The 27,887-nt window shown below is 37.0% G+C and overlaps 1 protein-coding gene across 3 annotated transcripts in view; it reads left to right on the top strand.

The window, feature by feature from the left end:
• LOC132119361 (small glutamine-rich tetratricopeptide repeat-containing protein alpha-like) overlaps positions 1–27,674 on the top strand; it is a 184,717-nt gene extending 157,043 nt beyond the window's left edge. The window contains exons 1-12 of one of the 3 annotated variants that reach the window (XM_059529241.1): positions 23,042–23,140; positions 23,725–23,870; positions 23,958–24,061; positions 24,142–24,223; positions 24,305–24,404; positions 24,561–24,665; positions 24,836–24,977; positions 25,067–25,129; positions 25,208–25,245; positions 26,130–26,258; positions 26,374–26,496; positions 27,105–27,674. In XM_059529241.1, the coding sequence (XP_059385224.1) occupies positions 23,771–23,870; positions 23,958–24,061; positions 24,142–24,223; positions 24,305–24,404; positions 24,561–24,665; positions 24,836–24,977; positions 25,067–25,129; positions 25,208–25,245; positions 26,130–26,258; positions 26,374–26,485 (975 nt within the window). In that variant the 5' untranslated portion in view covers positions 23,042–23,140; positions 23,725–23,770 and the 3' untranslated portion in view covers positions 26,486–26,496; positions 27,105–27,674. Of the gene's footprint in view, positions 1–23,041; positions 23,141–23,724; positions 23,871–23,957; positions 24,062–24,138; positions 24,224–24,304; positions 24,405–24,560; positions 24,666–24,835; positions 24,978–25,066; positions 25,130–25,207; positions 25,246–26,129; positions 26,259–26,373; positions 26,497–27,104 lie in introns of those variants that run through there. The other 2 variants (XM_059529238.1, XM_059529240.1) reach the window with 2 other exon arrangements.
• The last annotated feature ends 213 nt before the right edge of the window (positions 27,675–27,887 follow it).

Raw genomic sequence — 27,887 nt, 5'->3', positions numbered from 1 at the left:
TTATTGTTTATTGAACTCAGAATGTTGCTTTAACTGTGAGGTAACAATTAAATATTCAGAAGAGAAACCCACCAAACGAATTGATAAAGGTCATGGAGAAAGTAAGATGCTATAGGATTTGTTTTCCTATCCAAAGAATAGGGATTCTGATTTCTGACAACTTATAGAGTCTCAAACATTACGCATCTCTCTGCCACATAAATCGCAAGTGGAATACAGATGAAATTTTAAATATGTGCAGTGTTCGAGTCTGCCAGTGGGCATCTATTCTTTTATTCAATATGGCTCCATCCCCTTGTTTCATTTGCTGATGAGCTGGCTATATACATTCACTCTGATGTGTTTTATTGCATCAAGCGACATTCACCAATATCCTTAAGTGCTGGATCAAGTACAAATTCTGTGCTTGAAACATAACTCTGTAAAGAATACATTTTCACTTGCATAATACAGAAATAATGTCAGTATCAAAAAAAAAAATTAAGTTAAGTTATATTTGAGTAGATAGGGGTCTAATGACATACAGAGCTTAGGTTAGAGCTCAGTCTGAAATTAATTGTCAGCTATAGCAAACAATATAAAATTAGGAAGGCTTGAATGGATACACAAAACTTAAAACTTTTCAGACCCTAAGGGTCCTATCATACACCTGGCACAAAGCAACGCCAGGCACAATGCAAGTGTTTTTTGCTAGTTTCACCACTTAGATCATTAAAATAGAGCCCAGTGTGTGAGGCATATTTGCAAAGATCGGCTTGCGTATTGGCACCTATTTTATTTGAAGTTATTTATTTCTTCGCTTCAAAAAGGAACGACATGTTTTTCTGGAATTGGATTCTGGATTTTTAATGTGAAAGTAAAAGTTTCCAAAAGTTAACCTGAATGTATTTAAAGGCATAGTTAGCCCAAACATAACAAGCTTTAGCTCTAAGATAAATAGGTAGATAGATGGCTTTAGAAGTTATGAAATATAGTGCACAAGTTATGTGATCACTTTTATGATGCTGTTATTGTGCCTTAAAGTTCAGTCCTTATTTGCTTTTATTATATTAACAAGAAGAACCAGAATATTCTTCACACATTTGCTTTAGTGTTCAACAAATGAAAGTCATACATGTTTGAAATGACAGAATTTAAGAAAATAATAACATAATTTTCATTTTAAGTTCAACACTCCCCATAAATTCTTTACATTTTCATAGGTGGCATTTCTCACATTAGAAATAGATCTGTTTTATAAATGATAATATATATATATATATATATATATATATATATATACAGTATATATATATATATACAGTATATATATATATACAGTATATATATACAGTATATATATACAGTATATATATATATATATATATATATATATATATATATATATATATATATATATATATATATATATATAGATGTATTAATATATATATGTTGATAAATTAACTGTGAGCCACACCAACCATGCAATAAGATTCTGAGATGTATTTCTGTCAGCTGAATAAATGTTATGTGTAAATGTAAAGAATTCAGTAAATGTCCTGCAGACTAAATAGATCGCAGCAAGACTTTTTTTTGTTTCAGTGTTCGGATGGATGGACCGCTTGGGCTGATGGTTATCTCACATCGTCCTATCAGGCCAAGAGATCCAAATCACACAATGAACTGTCTCTTTTTAATAAAGGCAGCTTGTGGCAGTTTACTTTAGACCTTTTCTAGAGTCACATTTCCCACAACAAGCGTGGCTAGTCAGATTTCCTGCAGAATGTATTATCCTCTGAGCTCCCATACGAGCTGAATGCTGAGAGACAGAAGAATCTTTAACATTTGTGTTCATTTCATTCATCATTTATCACCCTCATGTTTGTTGGTGATAAATCATAGGTAAAGAGTTTTGAAAGTGTGAGGTCAAGATAAGCCTGCATGTTTAGATCAAACAGAAAACAGGATCAAACAGAAGTTATACTCACCTCATTCTCCTCATCCTTTGATTCCTCATTTGAAACTTTTTTTTTTTCCATGGAAGACAGAGGTTGAATTATAGTTGAATTACACTGAATGATAAAGCCATTTTTATTTAAGATAAACTAAATGGGCACTGGAGCTGTCAGGCCTAAATAATCTGAAATTTAGGCTATTCATATTATATCAGTCCAATTGCATGGAAAATAGTGACCCCCTTCTGTGTTTCACAAAAGGAAATCTTACAGGCTTAAAATTACTTGAGGTTAAGAAAATAAAGAAAATAATGACAGAATTTATAGTTGAACTAACTATACATTTCAATCCTTTCTCTGCAATATTTAAGCCTTTTTTTAACTAATTGCTTTAGTATCTCTCTACTGATTGATTTTCACCACTGAATGCAGTGAAGGTTCAGACTGTCTTCCCAGGTAACAGAATCCATCCATTGACCCGCTGAGTGATGATGTGGAGAGGTCTTGTTTGTCACTGTTTGTTATTCTCCACACAGGATGCAGCTAATGGCCTGCACGTATTTAGATGGCACACCAACTGTGACACACAAATAGAATACGGACAGGTAATGACAGCTTTATAAGTCATCACAAATAGATGGGTACATGAAATTGGATATGTTACACATTTATGCTTATTTTCTATTTCAGATGTAAGGCGTCCTCTGTGAAATTTCTACATTTCTAAACCATTTCACATTGTAAAATTTATAATAGCAGCCTTCAGAATTGTTAGCTGCTGAGAAACTGTTGCAAATTTTCAGAATTTTAACATTGCTTCACTCTGGACACAAAAAACCTCATGCATTCATGATGCTAGTCAAGAGAATACATCTTCTCTTTTACAGATTTATTATTTGATTTATTTATTTTTGAATGTTGGTGTGGCGGGGTGAAGTAGGACACGACTCGAGGATGAGGTAAGGATTTTATTAACAGAATTGGTGAAGAGAGGGCGTGTGAGGTGGTTTGGGTGTTCGGTGCTCGGCGTCTTGTCTTGGAAGTGCTCAACTGCAGTGTGGGTCCGTGGTCTCCCGTGGTGTTGGGGCTGGTGGTCACACACTGCTTTCTAAGGGCAAAGGAAAAGACAGTGTTAGCCAAATCTTTTGGAGACATCTCTCCCCTCTGTGCCCGCTTGCGGGGTTTAAATATGCAGTGGCTGATGGCATGCAGGTGTGACCGCTCAGCCCGTGATGAGTAGGCACAGGTGTGTCTGCGCCGTTGCCAGGGCGACGCTGATGAGTGCTCGGGACACGTGTCACAGTTGGTAACGAAAATTATGAAATGAATTTAACATTGACTTGCTGAAGTGCATGAAATCCAGCTATGTATTGGACCCGGAAATAACGTCTCTCTCTCTCTCTTTCTCTCTCTATACTGTATATAAAGTATATTATATATTATTAAAGTATAATATACACTATATTGTAATATAATATTGTATTGTATTACAGTTATTATATCTAAGTTGTCTGTCTGGAATGCAGCATTAGGTTAAGAAATTGTGCACAATTTATGTACAGGTACTACTCCAAATAAAGTTTAATTATAATATTTATATCAGTAAGTCTCAAATGACATGTCAGTAAATATGTCAATAGATTTGAACTATACTTAAAATAAATGTAATAAATAAATAAATGTATTTTAAATATATTACTTTTTTACTAGGGTAACCACACTCCTAAACATAACTGTTACTGAGGCATGAACATATTTCACGAAAGCAGACAAATACAAATTTGTCACTAATTAGCCAAAATGTTAAATAGTTACAAGCTGTGATTGTGCTGGCTAAACCCTAGTGCTATAAGCATATTCCTGCATTAGAACAAACCAAAACTTCACGGGATGTTTACAGAAAAGTTATAGACTGTTGCTTCTGAGTCTGAACCATCCCAGATTACCAGGCTGGGTTCTTGTCTTAATGTTTATGAAAGTGGAGAATGAAGACCTTTAATATACTTTTTATATATATTTAATTTTTTTAATGTAATTTTACTTCAAGTGTAGTCATTGGAAACTTATAATGATGCTAATTAGATTTTGGTTGCAAAACTAACACCATAAAGGGTTAAGGTGTTAATATACATATATGTCTAGACATGTGCAGTGCCTTTTGTTTTGATAAATCACTGAAATGTGAAGTTTGTTTGAAGCAGGTTGCCAGCTGTGGTCTGTAAAACTTCAGTGAAGTTGGAGGCCCATTTGCTCAGATCCAAAACTCTCTGGCAACAGAAACATCATTTACATTAAAAATGCTTTATTTATTTCCCTGTTGCACTTTTCATTTTAAGAGAGCTTCAATGTACCATCAACGCAGCCAGGAAATAATATATGCATTATATATAACAGCATACATACATACATATATATATATATAAAAACGCATTTTTTTTCAGCTTCTCACGCCTGTCACCGAAAAGTCCCAAAAAAAAAAAAAAAAAAAAAAAATGCTGTCAGATTAGACAGATGAAACTTTGTGTTCAAACTTTGCATTTTTGATCAGAAAGGTGTGATTGCTCAAATAAGTGTGAATGCTACCACCCAAATCTTGGAGTTCATAGGAAAAGAACTATGGTGCAGTCGACTGAAATATGAACGCAATACGGACCAAGGACATCTAAACGAACCAAAACCCATTACAGTTCAGCACAGGCATCAGAACTGCTGTGCAACAAAGGAATTTCTGATGCTGTTTTGACTCTGTTACATGTTTTATAAACTCTCATCGAGTACATTTATTCCATTTTGGGATTTGATTTGAGTCGTTAATTTAGATGTTTGTCACAAAATATACATCATAAAAACCAGTACTGCCACTCCCTATATGCAGAGTACGCAGTCTGCTTAGGTCACCAACTCCCAGAGGGGCCACCATCCCAGCTGCTCAAAAAAAAATAAAACATGCGCCACTCTCCCATCTGCGCTCGCACCTCATGTTTGCGGCTGAATGTTCATAATTGATGGATGGACATCTATGCCCGGGTAAAGTACATAAGCAATCCGGCGCAGAGAAAAGAAAACTAAAGAAAGTAAAAAAAAAAAAAAAAAAAAAAACAGCCATAAAGTTGCATTGACTTAAACATTTCACTCAAAAACTGTATGATATTAGAAGCTCTATTGTTCCATCCGAACCATGTCACTTGCAATTGCCTTGTCCTATGAGTTGTCTGTCTAACTTTAAACCTGTCTCTCCTACTCAGCTAGCTGATATAATCTCCACTATGAAGTGTTTTGGTTCTAAGCTAGATATTATCCCAGCTCGTCTTTTTAAGGATGTTTTTTCTACCATTAGTCATATGGTAACTGCTATCATAAACAGTTATTTAGCCAAAGGTGTCGTTCCAGCTAGTTTTAAGCATGCAATTGTACAACCTATGTTGAAAAAACCTCAACTTGATCCAGAAATGTGCAGTAACTATCGACCGATTTCTAAACTGCCTTTCATCTCTAAGCTTTTAGAGAAAGTAGTTTTTTCACAGCTCCAATTTTATTTGAATTCTTTTAATATTTTGGACATGTTCCAATCTGGCTTTAGATCATTACATAGCACTGAGTCAGCTCTGTTGAGGGTTACAAATGATATCTTGCTTGCTCTAGATTCAGGCTCTTGTGTTGTGCTGGTTTTGTTAGACCTGAGCGCTGCATTTGATACCATTGACCACAACATTCTTCTTGAACGACTGGAATATATGGTTGGTGTCAAGGGCACTGTACTAAAGTGGTTTGCTTCCTACCTAGAAAAGAGGACTTTTTCTGTAAATTTAGGAAATCTGCGCCTGTTTTGTTTGGTGTGCCCCAGGGATCTATTTTGGGACCTTTATTGTTTTCCCTTTATATGCTGCCCTTGGCCCTCATTTTTCAGAAGTACAACATTTCATATCACTGTTATGCAGATGATTCTCAGCTTTACCTTCCAGTAAGGCTTGACACCACTGCTTCATTTAAATGTGTCACAAAGTCGTTACAAATTAAAGGGTGATCGGGCCTTTTCTGTGGCTGGGCCCAAGCTTTGGAATGCTCTTCCTTATCATGTGAGGTCTGCTCCTTCATTGGACATTTTTAAATCTACTCTGAAAACACATTTTTATTCTTTAGCTTTTGGAAATTTGTAATTGTTGTTTTTTATAGTGTAGTCCTACTATGCACTATGTACAGCACTTTGGATCAATTTTTATTGTGTTAAATGTGCTTTATAAATAAAGGTTGTTGTTGTTGTTATTGATGTTGAACATTCTCAGAGTCTCAAATTTATGGACCATCTCTAAAGTTACAAGCGATATTGGTATACACTTTTGTCAGTAGCATTTGAGGAGAATGACTTAAAGTCATAAAAACAACTTTAATTATTCATCTAGGTGTCAGCTATAATGCACAATTAAATTGAATGTTTGATATTTATTAAAATAAACTGTAAATCATATGTAAAGTATGTTACTTTTACACATGAGCTAAAAGGCAAATTTGAAGCTCAATAGCATTTGAGGAGAAAGACTTGCAGTCATAAAACAATTGTAATGTGTTCATTCATACATTTTTAATATATATCAAAATAAATGATAAATTATTTAGGAAAAAACGAGGCCCATTTATCACTTTCAGGCACATTCCTGTGAAAGTTTTTTTTTTTCAGGTTCCCTTACGAAAATTAACCATGGTTTTAACAATAACACCACAAATCATCGTTCTTGTAGCCATGGTAACTGCAAATTAACCATGGTTTTGTTACTTCAAATAATAATTTACAAAGAAGTATTAATATACTGTAATATTTTTTTATTGTTGTTGTTGTATAAAAACAGACATACGTAATCAATAGCCTTTAAAATGACTTAATATGCATTATATAACAAACAACGAGGCAACAATGATTGGTTAATAATAACACTGTTAAAATACATAATGTAGGCAAATACAAAATAAACAATTTATGTACATGTTATTACAAATGCCTGCAAAGGGAGCCAAATGCCATGTAATTGCTGCTGTTACACTTACAGGACAATCAAATCCTTATTTGGGCTACTGACCATTCATTTAATTCAAATATTCACTTAATCTTTTATTTTTGGCCACCTTTTGGCTATAGATGACACAGCCTTTATAATTTCTTCAACACAAACGTGCATATCACAACCCTTACAAAAATAAACCATGGTTTTATCATAGTAAAACTGCTTAATTTCCTTTTGCATGATTTCTGAATGCTTGAGACTACAAATAAATTTATCATTTTCTTTTTCGGTATGGACAAGAAAAACTAAATAACCAAACTAAGTGTCAACACACCCTAAACCACATCTCCTCATTTGGACATATGAAGAAAACAGTGCAGTGTTTAAAGGACTTTTTGGTACTGATGAGTGAATTACAGTAAAAAGATGGAACACCATTGCTTGTGTGAACAGACTTGTCTATTTACTAAAAAAAAAAAAAACTATCTGGTCAGTTTAAAGTAATTTACAGTGTTTAAAGTGTGAAACCAGCTAATGACTAAACTGCATCACTGTTTTATTGTCAGAAGGGCAAAAGCCTGTCTAAAATGTTAATGTCTAGTCTGTATTTTCATTATAATTCAAATCAGACTAAAGCTATACACATAGATCGACTTGAATGTTGTATGTCCTCTGAGACGGCAGCGGAAGTTAGATGGGAATGAGAAGAGATGCCTTCTATTCACGTATCAATTATTTTAAATAAACTTAACTCCCAGGATAGAAGTGTGAAACAAAACAGTACACTGTCTCCACCGTGATCAACTCTTGTGTTCATGGGAAATGTGTTACTATAGTCAAGTGCACACAGAAGATGACATTTTAAATGTTTAGATATAATGGCTTTTTGCGTCTGAAATGAAATCCATTAAAGATGATTCTCCTGAGGACATTACTGTCAGTCTTATTAACATTCTGCCAGCTATTCATGCTTCATAATTTCATGTTTGAGGTGTCTTAGAAAAAATATGTTGCTGACTTTTACACATTCAGCAAGCAATGGTTTTACTTTGACAAATGGTAAGACTTTGACATTTAATGATGGATTAGTAGGCCTCTTTAGAACTTGCTTCTCAGTTTATGCATTATGCATTCATTTGTGCACAGTATATCATAGCAAAGCAAACTTTGCTATCTACATACTGCTTTATATTTGCCAGTGAGTATGAAAAAGAATAAATAAATGAAGTGTCATGTTGAATAATACAAGTACTCTCTCAATTTACATAGTGTTAGCATCCCAGATAATGGGTTAAATTCCCACTGAACTCACCTAGTGATAAAATGTATAGCTTAAATGCACAAGACTTGGATAAAAGCTTAAAGGAATACTCCATCCCAAAATATATATTTTTGTCATTAATTACTTACCCCCATGTTGTTCCTAACTAAGGTTGGGAAACGAGAACCAGTTCTGAATAAGAATGTTTTGTTTTTTGAAAAGAACCAGAACCTTGAGCAATTTCTATGTTTCGGTTCCGGTTCTGGCGCAACACGTGAGCAAGCAATGTGAGCAGCCTTGTGCCGGTGTTTTGACGATTTGGTGTTTACCATAAAGGATGTCTCAAACCAAATAACAGAAACGCCGCCCTGCCTCTTTAATTACTGAGCACATTGTTTCCAGTGATGTGCACTCCACAGACGCCTTAGCCTTCAAGGGATTATTTTCACTATATGCTGAATTTTGACATTTGCCAATCTTTAAGTTGATGTAATAAACAGTACTGAGCATTGAGTAGTTGAGTATTGTGCATTTTTTCTTACCACTATTTTTTAATAGTTGTTTAATGATTTTGATGGAGCCGAAATCAGAACCGGAACCTTTTATAAAATGTATAATGATTTCCAACCCTGTAACTAACCTGTAAAAGCTTTGTTCGTCTTCGAAACACAATTTAAGATATTTTTGATGAAAACTGGGAGGCTTGTGACTGTCCCATAAACAGCCAAATAAGTTAAATCACTTTATTCAACAATTCCTCTCCTCTGTTTCTCTCCACATAACTGTAGAAGAGCGTACGCTGCCTGCTTTAAGCTCATAATCTCCAAAATGGCACTACAGTGATGTTGAGAGAAACAGATGAACAATTTTCTTCTTGTACAAAAAGTATTCTCATCACTTCATAATGTTACGATTGAACCACTAATGGCAGATGGACTATTCTGACATTATTTTTCATAATATTCATTATTTAAAATAATGGGTGCTTTCACATTGAAGTTGTAAGGAAAATGTTATTTTTACTTAATGGTTACACTACATGACATTAAAAATTTAAATTATTTTTTAAATATAGTTGAAATATTTTTCAAAGTTAAAGTACATGAAACCCACATCAATACAACAAATAGTTCATTTCTAATAACTTGGTAAATATTTTTATTTATTTATTATGGACCACTTTTCTTTTTTCTTTCTTTTCTTTTTTTTTTTTTGTCATTGACCAATCAGCAAAAAGCAGAAATGTTATTGGTCAAGTCCAGTTTACTTTTAGAGTCATGTGAAGACTAATACAAACCACTCCAGTAGTTTTTCATTCCCAGTATTGTTTAGTTTTGGCTTGCTGAGCCAGTGTGCCCATTGTTTCAAACTGATTGAGAAGATTATCAGTCTCTAATCTGAATGTTGAGGTTTGTGATACAACGTTCCAGTTAAATGAAATTCATGTCAGTATTTTTGTGATACCTGGCAACAAGTTTATATTATAATTTGTTTGTTCCTGTGGAACACATACTTTTTCTGATAAGACGTGTCTGATGCACAACTCATTCAGTGATTTAGTCAAGGTTTATTTTGCTTCAGCAGTTTTGTATCATTAGTTAATACTGAGCAAAAAGAGACAATCAGCTTTGTATGCTTTAATAGTAATAGTCAGTTCCTTGTTCATCCTGGCATTACTTCACAGAAATATTCCAGTAAATGATATAGCAGCTGTGAAAACTTCCTGTACATGCAGTTCCCCAGATAAAACACACAAAACTAAAATAAAACAATATTATGCTGTCTGCTTTTCATGACATTTACATATGATAAACATTTTCATGATTTTTACATGTGTATTCTTTTTTTAGCACAATAATGTATTGTACAGGCAGCAAATGCAAATCTAGTTTCTGTTTGCATTTGTTGTTGAACTACATTTGTTTTAGAACTGTTTTAGTAATCATACATTTTCAAAAAAAAATGTATACAGCTGTTTTACCTTAGACATTCATTGAGATAAGAACCAGGGTTAATATAGCTAACTAAAACTGAAACTAAAATTAATAAAAATAATTAAATGAATAATTAAAAAAAAAAACTAAAAGAATAAATAAATATGAATAAACACTGAAAACAACTAAAAATGACAAACATTTTAAATTTAAAATGAAAACAGAAAATATATAAACAAGAAACTATTCAAATTATTAATAAAAACGTCTCAGGTTACTTATATGACCATGGTTCCCTGAGTAGGGAACAAGACACTGCGTCCTCTAGGTATCACTATGGGGAATGCCACGTTGTGACCCGTGTCTGAAGCACACATTGAAAAACACCAACAACACGTTGGCCGGTAACAGCATATGACGTCACTACTGGTGCGACTATAGCGTAAATAGATCCCGGGAGAACACGTCATCCACTTCTTCATCTGAAGCTTGCATCTGGAGCATTGCAAGAAACCTAGAGGACGCAATGTCTCGTTACCTACTCAGGGAACCATGGTAACATAGGTAACCTGAGAAATTCCATTTCAAGGGAACTTCGAACTGCGTCCTTTAGGGGTCACTATGGGGAACATTTTACCCACGCCACCATGCTGAGGGGAGTACAGACCAGAACCATGGCGAGCACTAAGTACCAACTCTACCATTTCCAAGCACTCGACAGGAAGCACCATGCTCACAAAAACCCTCAACACTGAGGGGAGCAATGCTTGAAAGTGTGTTAATAGACACACTGGTTGAGCCTCAGCTTCTTCGCAGTTCTCAGACATCTCCTGCTCTTCCTGGGCCGAACCCAGCAGAGCACTGGCCCCTGGATCAGTCAATGTTAGAGAAATGACATCATCCTCCAGCAGCTCTCTCTCATCCACGGCCAACGAGCGTGAGTGGGAAAGCCCCTCTTTAAACTCGTCGGCCAGACCCACCTACAATCCCCACAAGCTCATTCTCCTCCATACCTCAGCAGTGGCGGGTCTAGAACCACAGGAAGCAGATGGCTTCCCCTCTATTTTTACTCGTCTGAAAGAAATTCTGAAGCCCTAGAGGACACAGTTCGAAGTTCCCTAGAAAGGGATCTACACACACTGGCCACTAGTACCTGGTTGGACCCCCTTTTGCCTTCAGAAATGCCTTTATTCTTCATGGCATAGATTCAACAAGGTGTTGGAAACATTCCTCAGAGATTTTGGTTCATATTGACATGATAGCATCATGCAGTTGCTGCAGATTTGTCGGTTGCACATCCACGATGCAAATCTCCTGTTCCACCGCATCCCAAAGCTGCTTTATTGGATTGAGATCTAGTGACTGTAGAGGCCATTTGAGTAAAGTGAACTCCTTGTCATGTTCAAGAAACCAGTCTGAGATGATTTGAGCTTTGTGACATGGTCCATTATCTTGCTGGAAGTAGCCATCAGAAGATGGGTACACTGTAGTCATAAAGAGATGGACATGGTCAGCAAAACTACTCAGGTAGGCTGTGACTTTTAGACGATGCTCAATTGGTACTAAGGAGCCCAAAGTGTGCAAAGAAAATATGCCTCACACCATTACAGGGGGTGCTCACCCTGTGGTCTGTGTGGGTCCTAGCGCCCCAGTGTAGTGATGGGGACACTATACTGTCAACAAGCACCGTCCTTCGGATGAGACGTTAAACCGAGGTCCTGACTCTCTGTGGTCATTAAAAATCCCAGGATGTCTTTCGAAAAGAGTAGAGGTGTGACCTCGGCATCCTGGCTAAATTCGCCCATTGGCCTCTGACCATCATGGCCTCCTAACAATCCCCATATCTGCTGATTGGCTTCATCACTCTGTCTCCTCTCCACTAGTAAGCTGGTGTGTGGTGGGCGTTCTGGCGCACTATGGCTGCCGTCGCATCATCCAGGTGGATGCTGCACACTGGTGGTGGATGAGGAGATACCCCCAGACTATGTAAAGCGCTTTGAGTGCCTAGAAAAGCGCTATATAAATGTAATGAATTATTATTATTATTATTATTACACCAGCAGCCTGAACCATTGAGACGAGGCAGGATGGATCCATGCTTTCATGTTCTTTACGCCAAATTCTGACCCTACCATCTGAATGTCGCAGCAGAGACTCATCAGACCAGGCAACGTGTTTCCAATCTTCTATTGTCCAGTTTTGGTGAGCCTGTGTGAATTGTAGCCTCCGTTTCCTGTTATTAGCTATCTTTTTCAGCAATTTATTGTCGACGAGTGGCCGGGGGGGGGGGGGGGGGGGGTGCGAGAGCCATGGGAACGGGTCGAGGCCGGTGGAATAATTGAAAATGAGCAACACCTGCGCCACTCACCGGTCTCGAGTCCCACGGAGGAGCTTCGGAAGGATAAAAAGAGGAGTTACAACATTGAAGGACGAGAGACGACCAGGCCTGGGTTTTATTTTGTGTTTTAGTTTGAGGTGCTGTTGCGCAGTTTTGTGTTTAATTGGTTATTAAAGTTTGATTTGAATGTTCGCCGGTTCCTGTCTCCTTCTTCCCGTACTGCGAACATTGTTGCATTCATGATTAGAGAAACTGATTTATAGGAGTCATTTGCTCATGAATCAGACTACACAATGAGTTGTTTTTGCTTCCACTGCAGGAAACATGGCTGTATAATATGAAAAACTTAAAAAAAAAAAAAAACACACAAATAGAAAAAAGAGATGACTGGTTATGCCCACCAACAAGTTAACTAACTTTGACTATTTCTATTTCTCAAACTTCCAACATGGCATTAAAAACACTACCATTCTACCAGACTGAATCACTTCTCTGCATACAGTATTATTCAATGCAATGTCTTTTGTTGTAACCAAGGGCAACAAATAATCAAAATGAGACCTGATGTGATGTGATATTGGAGAAGCAGCAAGAATAATATAACCCATAATAATGTTGAAAGCAGGCATATTGTTTACTCATGAACAGCAGACAGACACACGTTCCTTACCTGCACAGAAGGCTGAGGTGAGACATTGCTTGACCCAATGGGTTTCAGAGGCATCACATCAATGGGCTTTGACAGCTCTTTGAAAGAAAGGCCCTGACAAAATGTCTTGCCAGTTCATCCATTTGTGTGCCACACAAGAGCCCCAGTAGGTTGCGTGCCCAGAATTCACTGTGACTGTGCTGGATGGCACGTCTCTTCAATACCATTACTGTCTGAAGCATCCTCATAAAACCTAGGTCTATTTACTATAGACTATTTCAGGGGGAAAACAGTCATGGAAGATTCAGTTCTGTCATAAAGGAGTAATGCATATTCACTGAGTTCAGGTAAATAACAAATCAAGACTCTCTGTTTTTCCCCTTCCAGCTCAAACACTGTATGGATTTAGTTGCTTGGCAGGATTACAGTTAATAATTCTGATGGAAGCTGAAGAAAACAATGACTGGTTTTTTTAAAGCTGTTACATTTTGAAATAGATATTTTTAGTAGAATTTACATTACAAAAAAAAGTATTCCAGACTCAGACAATGAAAGTCATGTTGAAAAATGTGGGGCAGGGAATTATGGGTTTTTTTGCATCGGTTGTTGATTGGATGTCAAGATGGAGGCAGATAAATGTGAGATTGAAGGGGCGGAGTTTAAGCAGATTCAGTAATTGGAGAATTCTGTCATTTTCACTGGAAGATCCTGGAAATCATTTCTGCATTGCTGGCTATAGGCTGCCATCAACAGTTCAATGTGACAAGCAAGACTCTGTAATTAAGTTTCATGCTTAACTTTTCAGAGCGTTCAAACACCGGGCAAAAACTTGAGAGGTTTACATATCATTACATATCATTTTGTACTCTGAACTATGTTATGTCTCTGAAAGGAGAAAAACATGTGCACATGAACACAAGATGATTGTACTAGTTTGGTGTTCAGTGGCTGTTTTACATGAAATTGTGTGTAGATTAAGAAGCACAAAAACAGAAAGCAAATCTATTGTGACTTAATGGTCGCTTTACCGATATGAATGTGGGCATTCAGATGGTAAGCCTTTCTGTTTACACAACTCTTGCTGCTTCATTTGCATCAAAGCTGTATACTGTCCTACTTCAGTCTCACGCTCTAATGAGGTTGGTTGCTCAATTATCCTTATTTTTTTTATCTCACATTCTTTCAATTAATTAATTAAATCCATCACTTTCCATCACTCAAGACTATCTCGCTGTATCTTTCACTCTTTCCTCTTGCTGGCCTCTAAGAGAGGAGTGTTTGTGCATGTTGATCTACAGTCTGTCTGGACTCAAGCTGTTCTTGGGACATTTACAGTTATGATTATTGCATATATATGAATATATATTTCATATAGATATAGAATAATATAATCCATACTTTTTGGACAGTTCAGCTGAGTTTATGTAACAAAGACATTACCTTAAATGTGTGTCTTTTTTTCTTTTATGGTTTTGGGAACTCTTGCTTAAAAATTATTATTTTAGCTGACCTCATTTTAGGCACCTAATCACTTTAATAATGGAACTATATATATATCCATCATTGCTTGGCCAAATTTTGGCACCAACTTTCTTCGAAATATTAATAATAAAAATCATAAGATTTTCTATGTTCATTGTAAATTTTTGAGAAACAATATTTTGGACCAATTCGATTTCAGGTGGTGGGGTTACCAAGTTCATGACTCCTGAAAAAAAATAATAATAATAATTAAAGCAAAAAGACTGAAATAGTATTTTCTCATGAAGCATACACTACCATGTAGTGTTTTTATTAAAGAATTCTATTATGCTCATCAAGCATGCATTTATTTGATTCAAAATACAGCAAAAGCAGTAATATTGTGAAATATATTTCTATTTAAAATAACTGCTTTCTGTTTCAATATATTTTAAAATGTAATTTTTTCCTGTGATTTCAAAGCTGAATTTTCAGCATCATTACTCCAGACTTGTGTCACATGATCCTTCAGAAATCATTCTAATATTCTGATTTGCTGCTCAAAAAAACATTTATTATAACATTATAAATGTCTTTATCACAACTTTTGATCAATTAAAAGCATCCTTGCTATATAAAAGGTTTTTTTTATCAGCTTTGAAATCACATGAATAAATTATAAATCAAAATATAATTTATAAAATAAATTATTATTATTATTTTTTTTTTTTTGCAGTGTAGATTGGACGCTATTTAGGATACAGCTCAAAGGTTTGACAAAACATCCTGTTGTTTGTCAGTTGTCATGGTTTTGGCAGGATGGTTATAAAGAACTATATTATTGTATTATATTTATTTTAAGGAAATAGCTTTTGAATCTGGTGCCAACAATTTTATCTGTGAGAAAATATAAAATACACATCTATGTTTCTATGATATTCCAGTCACTGTAAAAACAACTCCCGTCAGATCTGTTCTTCAATATAAGTCCAAGAGTTTTTACACATTTTAGACCCTAAACGTTTCAGTGTTTTTACAAAAAAAGCTCTCTTCTACAAGCTGAATGATTTGCAGTATTATCCATGTCTGTAACACAAACACTGCAGGGTGAGATATGCACCAAGGGTTCTGAAACCATCCCTCCCATTAACATAGCTTTTATCATCATTATCATCTTAAGAGCAAAGCTGTCTGCAAACAATATTTTTAAAATGGCCTTGAACTCTGCTGTGACCTCCCTGAATTTGGCAGAGCGTTCAGTCTCAGATGATGCTCTGTGAAAACAGCTGGAAAGTTGTGCTTGCCAATAGTGACAGTTCACTGTCCCACTGAGTAGACCTCATCTAAAGCTGAGAAGACCCTTTGTTTCCCCACCATTAATGACCTGAAGATCTTTCTGCTTGGGTGTTCTCTGAGAAACTGTTATCCTCAAAGAATGTCATAGAAGTCAGTGCTTTTGCCTACAATACTAATGTAGTTCCTTCAAACCCCTCAAATAAAGCATTTAAAGTTACCATGAATTTAAAGTTGACAAAAATTGACTGGACAATAATTCCTGTCCTTCAGCGACCTGTCAGTCACACAAGACAGCAGTAATTAGCAAACAACAACAATCTAATTAATTCCTGTCCTACAAATAATTTTTTTTTCTCATTCAAAATGCCATTTCACTTACAGTAGGGAAGAACAGACAATCATAATTTCCGTTTCATGCTTAAGAACAGATCAAAGGCTAACATAAGAGAGTCTGACCTGTTTAACTAAGTGCCACTCAGAGTATGTCAATAGTACTTCATTAATAAAAGCCTGTTATAAAATAAGAGTGAGGTCAACATGGCTTTGATCATTGTTAAATGGAATCTTAATGGTGTTCACCTCCATTTGTGCATGATGGGACTTTAAACAATAATAATTGCATCCCATATTTAAACACTACAAAGCAGTGCATCAGAAGTGCAGCCTGCTCTATCTTCAGGCTTTTAATGCTTTTAGCTGCTTCCTCTGTGGATTCAGGTTAAAGTTCATAATCTAAAATAAAGCAATATTATTTATTTTGTCCAAAAAAGGTTGATGAGGTACAAGATAGCTGGTATAAGGTATTTTAATACCTTGTGGTATGGTATATATTTACTGAACTACACAAACAACTGACTGACTCACTAAAACTCATTTGTGTTGTTTGTTTATTGAAGATGAGACTCACACAACTCTTTGAATATGCCTTTTATAAGCTTATTACAGCCTTTTGAAACGTTGTTTGAAATGTAATTAATTCTGATTTAGAAAATAAGCATTTTACTCTTCTGGTAAATGCAGTAAATCTTAATTTGAGGCAAAAATCAAATCATAAGTCACAATTATAAATTACTAATAATACCTTTAGGAACAGACTGCTTTTTAAAACACTATGATAGATCATATCAAAGGGCATGAAATGAATTCAAAGACCATGATTTGTTGCAGTTTATGAAAGTGGTCAGTAGACAGTTTATAGCCCATATAATAATAATTATATATATCTTTATTGTGTTTCCCCCCCGGACGAGCGAGAATAGACACATGCCTAGAATGCACATGCATAAATCTGGCTCTGTCAGCATTTAAAATTTTGATTTATTTATTATTGACTATGTATTTTGATTTCTTTTTCATTCCCCTGCTGTGCACTTGATTTAGGCTATTTATTTTTTTACTGATGAAGCACAATGTTTGGGATTGTTTACCTGCTGATTTTTGGAGACTGAGATATCACAATTAAATTATGATTTAGGATATGGAAAGTGTGCTACTAGAAGGATTTTTTTAAGCCTGACAGGCAACCATAACCGGGAACAACGAATCTTGGCTACTAGACAGAGGATATCTCGTTGTAACAAACTTAGTCTGTAAATCTCTCACAAGAAATTAGCAGGAAGCATGCCTCTTGTCAAGGCCGTAGAATGGTTATCAGCTACGAGTTCCTGAGAAATGCACTTTGTTATCGTTATGATCTCTCTGTGAGCTCTATGTGGGTGATAAACGTCTCAAGGAATATTCACACCTCCCACAAATGACTGGATTCCATTACAGAGTGGGCTCAAGAGATAAGGCTGTCAGAAAGATTACGGACGGCACCACACTGGTCCAGCACTGTTTATGAGCCTAGTGCATCTTTTTAATGAGACAACTTAAAAACCATGCAGCAGCTGCTGTTGTTTCATGACATGTTCTGTGGATCCTTCTACAATAATGTGTCTGGAAGCTGTATAGCATAGCCTGCAATACTTTCTGAAGTTACAATTAGGCCTATGATAATGTTTATGGTTGCAAGAGTGCAACATTTAAAAAGTAGTAAAGCACATTTTAAAAAAGAGTTATGCAAGTACATTTTTTTTTACATGCATCTTCATTGAATTATTCACTCAACAAAACAATGATTCATTCATTAAGCTAAAATATAAGACCTAAATTAAATCATCTTAATGCTTTTTTGTTACAAACACTTTTCAGTTCACAATATGTTAACTGACTTTCGGTTCAAACTGACTTTTCAGTTCGAATTTAAGACAGGAGCTCTGCACACAATCTGTCCAACATCTTCTATACAGAAGTACACCACTAACATTGTGTGGGACACAGTGGCTTGGTTCTTACCTTAATATGGCTGATGAATGGCAAGAAGCTTTTTACCTTTTTAAGTACTCTGAGCTTCTCAGAGAGCAAGCCGTAACAAAACAAACACTCCTGCCATCAGAAAATGGTGCATATGACTGAGCAATGAGGAGACTCACAATGTGTTGTGTAAGAACACAGAGATAGAGTTGTTAATGTTTATACTTAAACTCAAATATTTACATGATCATGACTTAGTCGCAATGCTTTAAATACAGACTGATGTGTAACAGACTGAGGCTTTCTTAATATAATTCTCTTAATTTAACATTGTAAAAAAAAAAAAAAAAGAAATAGACTTAAACTACTTCAGTTTAATTTATTTAATGCAAGAGTTTCACAATTTGAATTGAATTACTGAAGTAAATGAACTTTTCCACAACATTCTAATTATTTAGATGCACCTGTACAACGTCTGTGATTGACAGTCAAAGCAAGGCGCGGTTTGAATGCCCCCCCCCCCCCCCCCCCCCCCTCCCATGGCTGACCTGGAAGTATTGATTGGTTATGCACCTGAGTCAGACCTGTCTGTTATTGGCTGAAGAGCAGAGTTCCACCCCAAAAGTTTGAAAAGTGGCCGTCAAACGCCGGGTCGCTCTTTTCCATTGGTGCCTCTGTCACTTTTTTTTAATTTTTTGAAACAAGCTACAAAAAAAGAGGGGGGCTGAGGTTCAGAGTTCAGTGATGCAGTCTCCTCCATGATGGCAGCAGACTGAAGAAGATGTGTGATGGGTGGGTGGGATCACCTGCGATGCAGAGGGCTTTACGGGTGAGATGGGTTCCATAAATGTCCTGGAGGGAGGGGAGAGAGACACCAACGATCTTCTCAGCTGCTCTCACTATGCGTTGCAGAGTCTTCCAGCAGGACACTTTGCAAGTGCAATACCATACAATGATGGAGTTAGTCAGGATTCTCTCGATGGTGCCTCTGTACAAGGTGCACATGATGGGGGGGCAGGGCTCTGGCTCTTCTCAGTTAGCGGAGGAAGAAGAGACACTGCTGTGCTTTCCTGGCCAGTGCTGCAGTGTTGTCGGTCCAGGAGAGGTCCTCTGTGATGTGCACACCCAGGAACTTGGTGCTGCTCACTCTCTCCACAGTCACACAGTTGATGGTCAGAACAGCATGCTGAGTGTGCACCCTCCTGAAGTCAACAACAATCTCCTTCTTCTCCACATTCAGAGAGAGATTGTTGTCACTGCACCACCTGGCCCGGCAGCTCCCCCCACTCCTGTAGTTGGTCTCATCTCTGTTGCTAATGAGACCCACTACAGTCGTATCATCCGTAAACTTAATATAGGGTGGCAGTGGCTCAGTGGTTCATGTAGGTTGTCTACAAACCGGAAGGTTGGTGGTTCAATCCCCGGCTCCACCTGACCAAGTGTCGAGGTGTCCTTGAGCAAGACACCTAACCCCAGCTACTCCTGACGAGCTGGATGGCGCCTTGAATGGCTGACACCGCAGTCGGTGTGTGAATGGGTGAATGTGAGGCAAATTGTGAAGTGCTTTGGATGGCCATGTGGTCTGTTGAAAGGGCTATATAAATGCAGTCCATTTTAATAAAGAGGTTGGATTTGTGTGCAGTCCTGGGTCAGCAGAGTGAAGAGGAGTGGGCTCAGCACACATCCTTGGGGGGCCCCAATGTTCAGTGTGGAGGTGTTACTGTCAACCCGTATTGCCTGAGGTCTTCCAGTCAGAAAGTCCAACAGCCAGTTGCACAGCGAAGTGTTGAGCCCCAGCTGGATGGAGTTTGTAAATGAGCTGTTGAGGGATGATTGTGTTGAATGCTGAACTGAAATCTATGAACAGCATTTTGACGTATTAGTCTTTTTTCTCTAGATGTGTGAGTGCTAAGTGGAGGGTAGTGGCGAAGGCATCATCAGTCGAGCGGTTGGATTGGTATGCAAACTGGAAGGGGTCCATGGAGGAGGGGAGGGCAGACTTGATGTGGTGCATGACTAGCCGTTCAAAGCACTTCATGAGAATAGGGGTAAGGGTTGCACTTTATTTTAAAGTACGTGTACTTACATGTACGTATAGTGTACTTACAGTATCTAAGAAAGTTCTGGTAATACAAGGTAACTACATGGGGTAGGGTTAGGTTTAGGGGTAGGTTCAGGGTAAGTACCTAGTTATTACATAGTTATTGTAATTACTATAATAAGTACATAGTATGTACATTTGGAACAGGACTGTAAAATAAAGTGCTACCGTAAGTGTAACTGGACGGTAGTCACTGAAGCAGGACAGGATCGGCTTCTTCGGGACTGGAATGATGGTGGTAGCTTTGAAGCATGTGGGAACAACTGTCACGCTGTCTAGTCTCTGTTTCCCTGGGTGTCCACTAGTGGGCTCACTTCCCCGTAGGCACTAGTATTCCTCTAGTCTGGTCCTGTCTTCACAGTAATTGCACTCCTGTTAATTGCACCAGGTGCAGTCACTTGATTGTCATTAGCCTCCTTATAAATACCTGTCTTTCCCTGTTGTTTGTATGGAGTCCTTACCCTTCGTGTGTCCAGCTTTCTCGTCCCCCGAGATTCTGCCTGTCTGCTCGTCTTCCGAGTCATCTCGCATTCCGAGTTCCCTTTTCCTGTCCCTTTCATTTGTTTGTTTTGTTTGGACTATTTATTGGTTTTGACCTTGGCTGTATTCGACTACGATTTGGATTACCATATATTAAACTACCTGCAAATGGATCTCTCGCTCTCCCTGTGTCTTTCTGGGTACACGAATCGTCACAACAACAACCTGACTTAGTGAATTCCACTGCACAGTACTGTAAAGAAACTATTTGTAATTACCGGTTACTTTCCACCTCTAGCTGATTAACGTTTAACATTTTTACGATCATTATGGTAATAATGACAATAAAGAGTTTCTCAGATGACAGTTATCAGTGTTATCAGGTAATTCAGTTTAAATAAATCAACAGTGTGACAAATGACTGAAAGACCACTAAATTGCTTTCAAAACAACATATTTTGCCATTATAAATATAAAACTGCTAGACAAAGGCCACCAGATATAGTAAGAATGGTCATCCAATATATTATTCTAATATAAGTAAAATTATTATATACAAATATTTCACTATGACTAAACAAATAGCATACATAAATTAAGCATATTCAATAAAATAAGTTCAATTTATGCAGTATGATGAAAGATAAAGCTCTGCTGCCCTCTAGTGTTACCTTCATAAACTGATAAAGGTTGGTGCTTGGTGAATATTGTAGGCCTACGGTATATTAGTGTTTATGGAGGAGTGATTTTTAAATGCAGGTCAGCATTGTCTCAACATCATAATGCTCAGACATTAAGATAAGGTTATTGTCTAGTTAAGCAGTGTCTGATTCTTGGTGACTCCTTCATTTTCCCCACATTAATGTTGTACACTGTTGTCTGCAAGGATTTGTAAAAGTTCACAAGTGCACCATCATAAGACAAATAATAAAACATACAGATACAATAGAGGCTACAGCCCTTCGGGCTTGGCCCCTAATTAACCTCAAAATGTGCGCTGAAAAGTACACTGAATGCCCCAAAGGAGCAGTTTTCCTGGCATGAGACAAGATGCTTATTCCGTGTTGATGTAGAAGCTGTCAATCATGCTTTTCTGACATCCAACAGCAAGAGGGTATGAAAGCTGATGCTGGTTGTTGCTGAGATGCTCCTCCAAATTGCAGCCTGAGGAATGAGACGAGGACCCTGAACAATAGACAAGCATAATGTGCAGCCAGTAAACAATATTATTAAAGTGATTATTTAAACATTGATTCATTGGCTACTAATGGCTAGTGAAAGATGGGAATGCCTATGATCAATCTCATTCACTCTTGAGCAATCTGCATGAGCTAAGAAGTTGACACGATAAATTATTATACTGACACCTGATAAAAGATTACACGTCTTTCAGCAGCATCACACGCACTCATTTTTTGGAAACTGAAGTCATCCAGCTAGTGGTGGATGGAGATGCATCAGTTACAGAATGGTTGTCATTTCTTGGTCGTAGACAGTTAGTCACACAAATTAATTGAATTAAAAAAAAGACCAGCATTGATGGATCTCAATCCATTTTGCTCAGATTGAGAGTCACCGGATCAGTCTAGAATAGCGTCCATAACCAATCCACACCAAGTTCACAAAGTAAACAATAAACTCAGTCAAGCAAAATTAAGATTTAGATGATGAATGTAAGGTTTACATTCTTGCCTCAGATAAAGAGAAATTATAGTTTTGGAGAAAAGTATTCCAGGGTTTTATCCACGTGATGCAGGTGAATGGTGCCCAATAGGCCATTTTTGAAGGTCCAAAATCCATATTCAACTTCAAAGGGCTAAAAGAAAGAAATAAATGTGTGAAAACACTCAAATTGATAAACAAAATCACAATGAGTTGTGTTATTTTACCTTAATGATTAATATGATTCATGGAGTTATGAATAATTCCATTAATCAGACCTACATTTCAAACACGTTCATTATTCTTTACGGCCTATTGCTGCATTCCTTTAACTAATTGGATACAATTATTTTAATAATTCCATTAATTACATAGCCTACTGTGTACAATTCATAAAGTGTCATTCAGATTCATCAACCAAATTGCATTTATGCAGATTTTTTCATTTAGCATACATAATTGAATTTAGCATACATTAATGAATCCTTTTGTTTTTTTTATTGTTGCTTGTAGTTATGTATGGTCGCAACTTGTCACATAATGTTTCATTACATAATGTCAGAGTGTACATAAGCAAATTTGCCCACATCAGTCAGTTTGCGTGAGTTTGAACGGTAACCCAACATGTGACGTCACGCGCGTTACGGCAGCCGTGCGCGCGCGCACGCACATGAATCGTCATTCGTCACACTCTACTGGCTACTAGAGAACACTGAGAGGAGACTACTGGTGAGTGTCTATTAAACCCTGTTTTTAGATTATGTAGAACCAAATGACATTATTGAATTATTTGAGAGTAAATCGTTGAATGATGGCTAGCTAATTTTCAATCCTGATCAAATCTACTTTTGGATTTGGTAAATCACATGAGCGAACTGAAGCTAATGCTAATAGAATTACCACTCACGTTGCAAACCACTGGAAACGGTTAGCATGAGCTAAAAGCTAGTCTGTGCTAGAATGTTCCATCTCTCATAATAACTTTGTTTTGACTCAATGAACATATTCACGTGTTAACACATGTTCTCAGCGATGGTTACGTAATTGAAGGTTGTTAATTAGTAACAATCTTACATCGGAATCTATCTCGCGTTTAAATCATGTGTACTGAGTTACTGTGGACGCTTAGTGTTAAATCCAGAGCAGTAAAAACTGGAATAAATACATTCTAACATTCGGAATTTGCTCAAAATATCTATCATCAATGACAAACTGTTATGTCTCTGATTTGCAATCCACACTTATACTGTGCTTACTTTTCTGTTTCTAAATTGTTGTAGTTGGTAATAATAAGACTTGTCCCTGTCTCGTAGGTTTCCTTCACATATATATTTGGTGAGGTTTAAGCCTCAAAACAGAATGGCAGACACAAAGCGTCTCGCATTCTCCATCATCCAGTTTCTCCATGATCAGCTGTCCTCTGGGAGTCTGTCATCAGATGCTCAAGAAAGCTTAGAAGGTAAAACATTAGTGCTAAAATCAGTGCCAGACACTGTTATGCTATTGGTGGGTAATTCCTAATTTCCTAATGTACTCTTATATCCAGTCGCCATCCAGTGCCTGGAGACAGCGTTTGGCATCTCTGTAGAGGACCAGAGTTTAGCAGTCAGTCCATCTCTGCCAGAAATATTTGCCTCTGCAGCTAAACAGGTATAAGCTGTTTATGTCATTTTGAGATGGTTATTCATAGTGTTGAATGTGAACAGTGTTGACATTGTTATATGTAGCAGACACCTCAAAATAAGACCAATTCATCCAGTGGTTCACCTTCAGAGGAGCAGTTAGCAGAGGCAGAGCATCTTAAAACAGACGGTAAGACCCCTTTACACCTTTACCATTTCAGGATGCTTCATAAGGTCCTCTCACTCAAGTGTTGCACATATGTACCTGCAGGCAATGACCAGATGAAGGTAGAGAACTATAGTGCAGCAGTTGAGTTCTACTCTAAAGCCATCCAGCTTAATCCACAAAATGCTGTCTACTATTGCAACAGGTAATTGCACATTTTCATTAAATCAGAGAAAAGTGCTGCAGTGTTTGCCTTAACCAAGAATGATTTAAAAAGTATTTTATTGAATGTTTTGTTTTATTTCTTGCTGAATTGTTTTAAATATTTGAACGGTATTATTATTATTGAAATTGTTTTTAGAGCTGCAGCCTACAGCAAACTGGGAAACTATGCTGGAGCTGTTCAAGACTGTGAACGAGCCATTGGAATCGATCCAAACTACAGTAAAGCATATGGACGGATGGGGTAATTTTTAACTCTCCACCGACACGCCGTATTTGATTTGTGCAAGTCTTAAAAAACGTCTTGAAGCTTAAATTTGATTAAAAAAAACCTCCAGATACCCTTCTTTTTGTTAAAGCTGATATTAATGGATTTTGACGAAGTTGTTTATTTGTGCTTTTCTTAAAAACAAGGCTTGCTCTTGCAAGTTTGAACAAACACTCAGAGGCTGTTAGCTACTACAAGAAAGCGATGGAGCTGGACCCTGACAACGACACTTACAAAGCCAACCTGCAAATAGCAGAACAGAAGATAAAGGAAGCGCAGCCCAGCCCCGTGAGTTCACAGAACCACCCTGATGACAGTTTTGTCTCTCTGTGGAAAACAGAGAGTTGTGCTAAAGCCCTTGTTTTTATCTTTGTTAGGCAGGGGGTTTGGGTGGAGTTGAACTGGCCGGTTTGCTGAGTAACCCTGGTTTCATGAACATAGTCAGTAAAAGTATATCTTAAATGCTCATTGTTAATGCTTACGTATGCTCATCATTAACTCACTGTCACTCTCTTTAGGCATCTAATTTAATGAACAACCCACAAGTGCAACAACTGTGAGTAGACAAAACTTAAGCACAGCATTTATTATACACCTACTATACACATTATACATAGTCATGTTGATTTCATATGGTTTTGAAAAATCTAATCTAGTCATGTTGTGGAACCATCAAGAAGGTGCAAGTGATCTTGTAGCAGCGATGAAGGACTTGTGAGCGAGCCATTGGAATCGATCCAAACTACAGAAATATGTAGTTTGATATATGAAATGTCATGTTTTTTATCATCAGAAACATGCTGAGACTTATATTCCAAAGTTATTCATATAATGCAATTAACATCAATCAATCAAAACATGCGCAACACATGCACACATTTTTAGTGGTGCAAAATGAGTGACCCGTATAGCCTAGTGCATTTCACACACGCGACGCTGCTAGTTTCACTTTCACTCAATAATCTTGCAAAACTGTGCTGCCTCATGCTCAATCCACTCAGTGTGCTTTGCTTATCAGCTCACACACATCAGCTATACGGGAATGAATGTTTAACATTATATTAATTAAATACATTTACTTCATAGAAATCTTTAATCTCTAATAACTCCATTCTACTGTGTTTCTGTGTCTGGACACAGCACTGTTCACACTCTTTGTGGTATCAGAGAACTTTAATGAGCACAAGTTCAAGTACAGGAGCACAGTATCAGGCTGATACTGATACTATATGTATTTAATCATCAACACTTCAATAAAAAATTCATACAGACATTTAAATTGCAAAGGTTTTATATCAAGAAATACCTATTGAACCTTTCTGTTCCCTCTTGTTTTTTTTCTTTAGGATTTCTGGACAGTTGTACTAACTTGATGTTGTGACTTTAATTTGTGTAATCAATCAGCAGCAGTTTATATCAGCTGTTTCTGTGCCCATGTAGGATGTCAGGTATGATGTCTGGGGCTTACGGTCCTATGGCGGGAGCCACCTCTCCAGGAGCAGCAGCAGCAGCAGCAGCAGCTGGAGCAGGAGGTACAGGTGCCAATGACATCTCCGGCCTCATACAGGCGTAAGTTTTAACATCACTATCCTGTGGTTTTCATAGGTTTCCATTCTACTTGCTAACTGAAAGGTCTTGGTTTTATGGAGTGGTGCTGAACTAGTGTTTTTCTGTCACGTGACAGTGGTCAGCAGATGGCGCAGCAAATGCAGCAGCAGAACCCTGAGCTTATCGAGCAGCTGAGGAGTCAAATGCGCAGTCGACCTCCCAGTAGTGCTGGCAACGATGAACAATGACACTCCCTGTGGTACCACACTTCACTCAAAGTATTCATCTGAACTCAATTACATTTGAAAGGCTGGAACATAGCTTTAGGTTTTATACATTAAGGCAAGACACTAGAGGCAAAAACAATATATATATATATATATATATATATGTATATATATATTTTTTTCATGCAATTGTCAATTTTGAGATTTTGGACTATTTGGCTTTTTATAATTGTTCTTTCAGAGTAGTGGAAGGAAAACATCCAAAATAGACTTATTTTATAGCATGTTATTTGTTTGAGTCTATAAATTTTAATATATACACCTCTGTAAAGGCTGTTCTTTTTCCTACTGCATCAGTAGGGCTACGTAAAACAAACTTTAGAGTTTTGTTCTTTTCTGTATTCTGAAGGTATTTACAGGCAGCTTTGATCATGTACCTTTTGCCTGACTTTATAGAATATTTCATTCCTTCATTTTTTTACAGACTTTTTACAGAATTGACAACATAACTTAACACTTAAGATGTTTTATTTATTTATAATGTTGTTTTTGAGCTTTACAGATATTCAAACAACAGCTGTTGTTTATCTTATCAGCATGTCTGTTCAGAACTTAACATTACTTCTCTCATTTACTGCAGAGTTTAACTCTTGACCTGGTGGACCTTTGGAAGATGGGCTACTTTTTTATTTTTTAAGATAAACCTTGTTCCTTGAGCTCCAGGGATGAGACTGTGTTTATTCATCTATAAAAAAAACTGCATGAGTTCCCACTGCCCCACATTGCCCTACCGGCTGGAAGAAATCATCAGTGCACATGCACCCATCATATTTGGGAACTGGACTCAAACAAATGTCTAAATAAATGAAATATCACACTGGGTTAACACTATTTGCTCAAGTAATAATCCATGTTACGGGACTCTGAATTACTGCTACATGGACATAATGCAGATTTGTCTTATAACAAACATCTATCTGAACTGAAAGGGGTTGACAAGGAACATGTGCAAAACTCATCGACAATTAAATGTCAGATTTCAAATAGGACTTTTGTTTTAGCAACTGGGGTTTCGTGTTTCACAACCTCTTATGATGCTTGCAAGCAATGAGTTTTGTCAAAAGTTTCATTAACATATATATTGTTATTAATTTGCTATGATCGTTTTGAATTAAAGGAAATGGATGTTTTGTCCATTTTGGATAACTGATGTATGTGCAGTGTTGGGGAGCAACTAGTTACATGTAACGGCATTACGTAATTTAATTACAAAATAAATGTAACCATGATCAGTTGCTAAGAAAAATAGTAATTAAATTACAGTTACTTATGAAAATTTTAACGATTACAAAGGGGATTACATTTAAATATTTACACACATCCACATACAGTTTACTATTTTCCCAAATTGCCAAAAGACATA

The sequence above is a fragment of the Carassius carassius genome, chromosome 38 (genome assembly GCF_963082965.1).
Source record: "Carassius carassius chromosome 38, fCarCar2.1, whole genome shotgun sequence".
NCBI lineage: Eukaryota > Metazoa > Chordata > Actinopteri > Cypriniformes > Cyprinidae > Carassius > Carassius carassius.
Note: the sequence above shows the minus strand (reverse complement) of the source record. Positions and strands in the feature narration are given on the sequence as shown.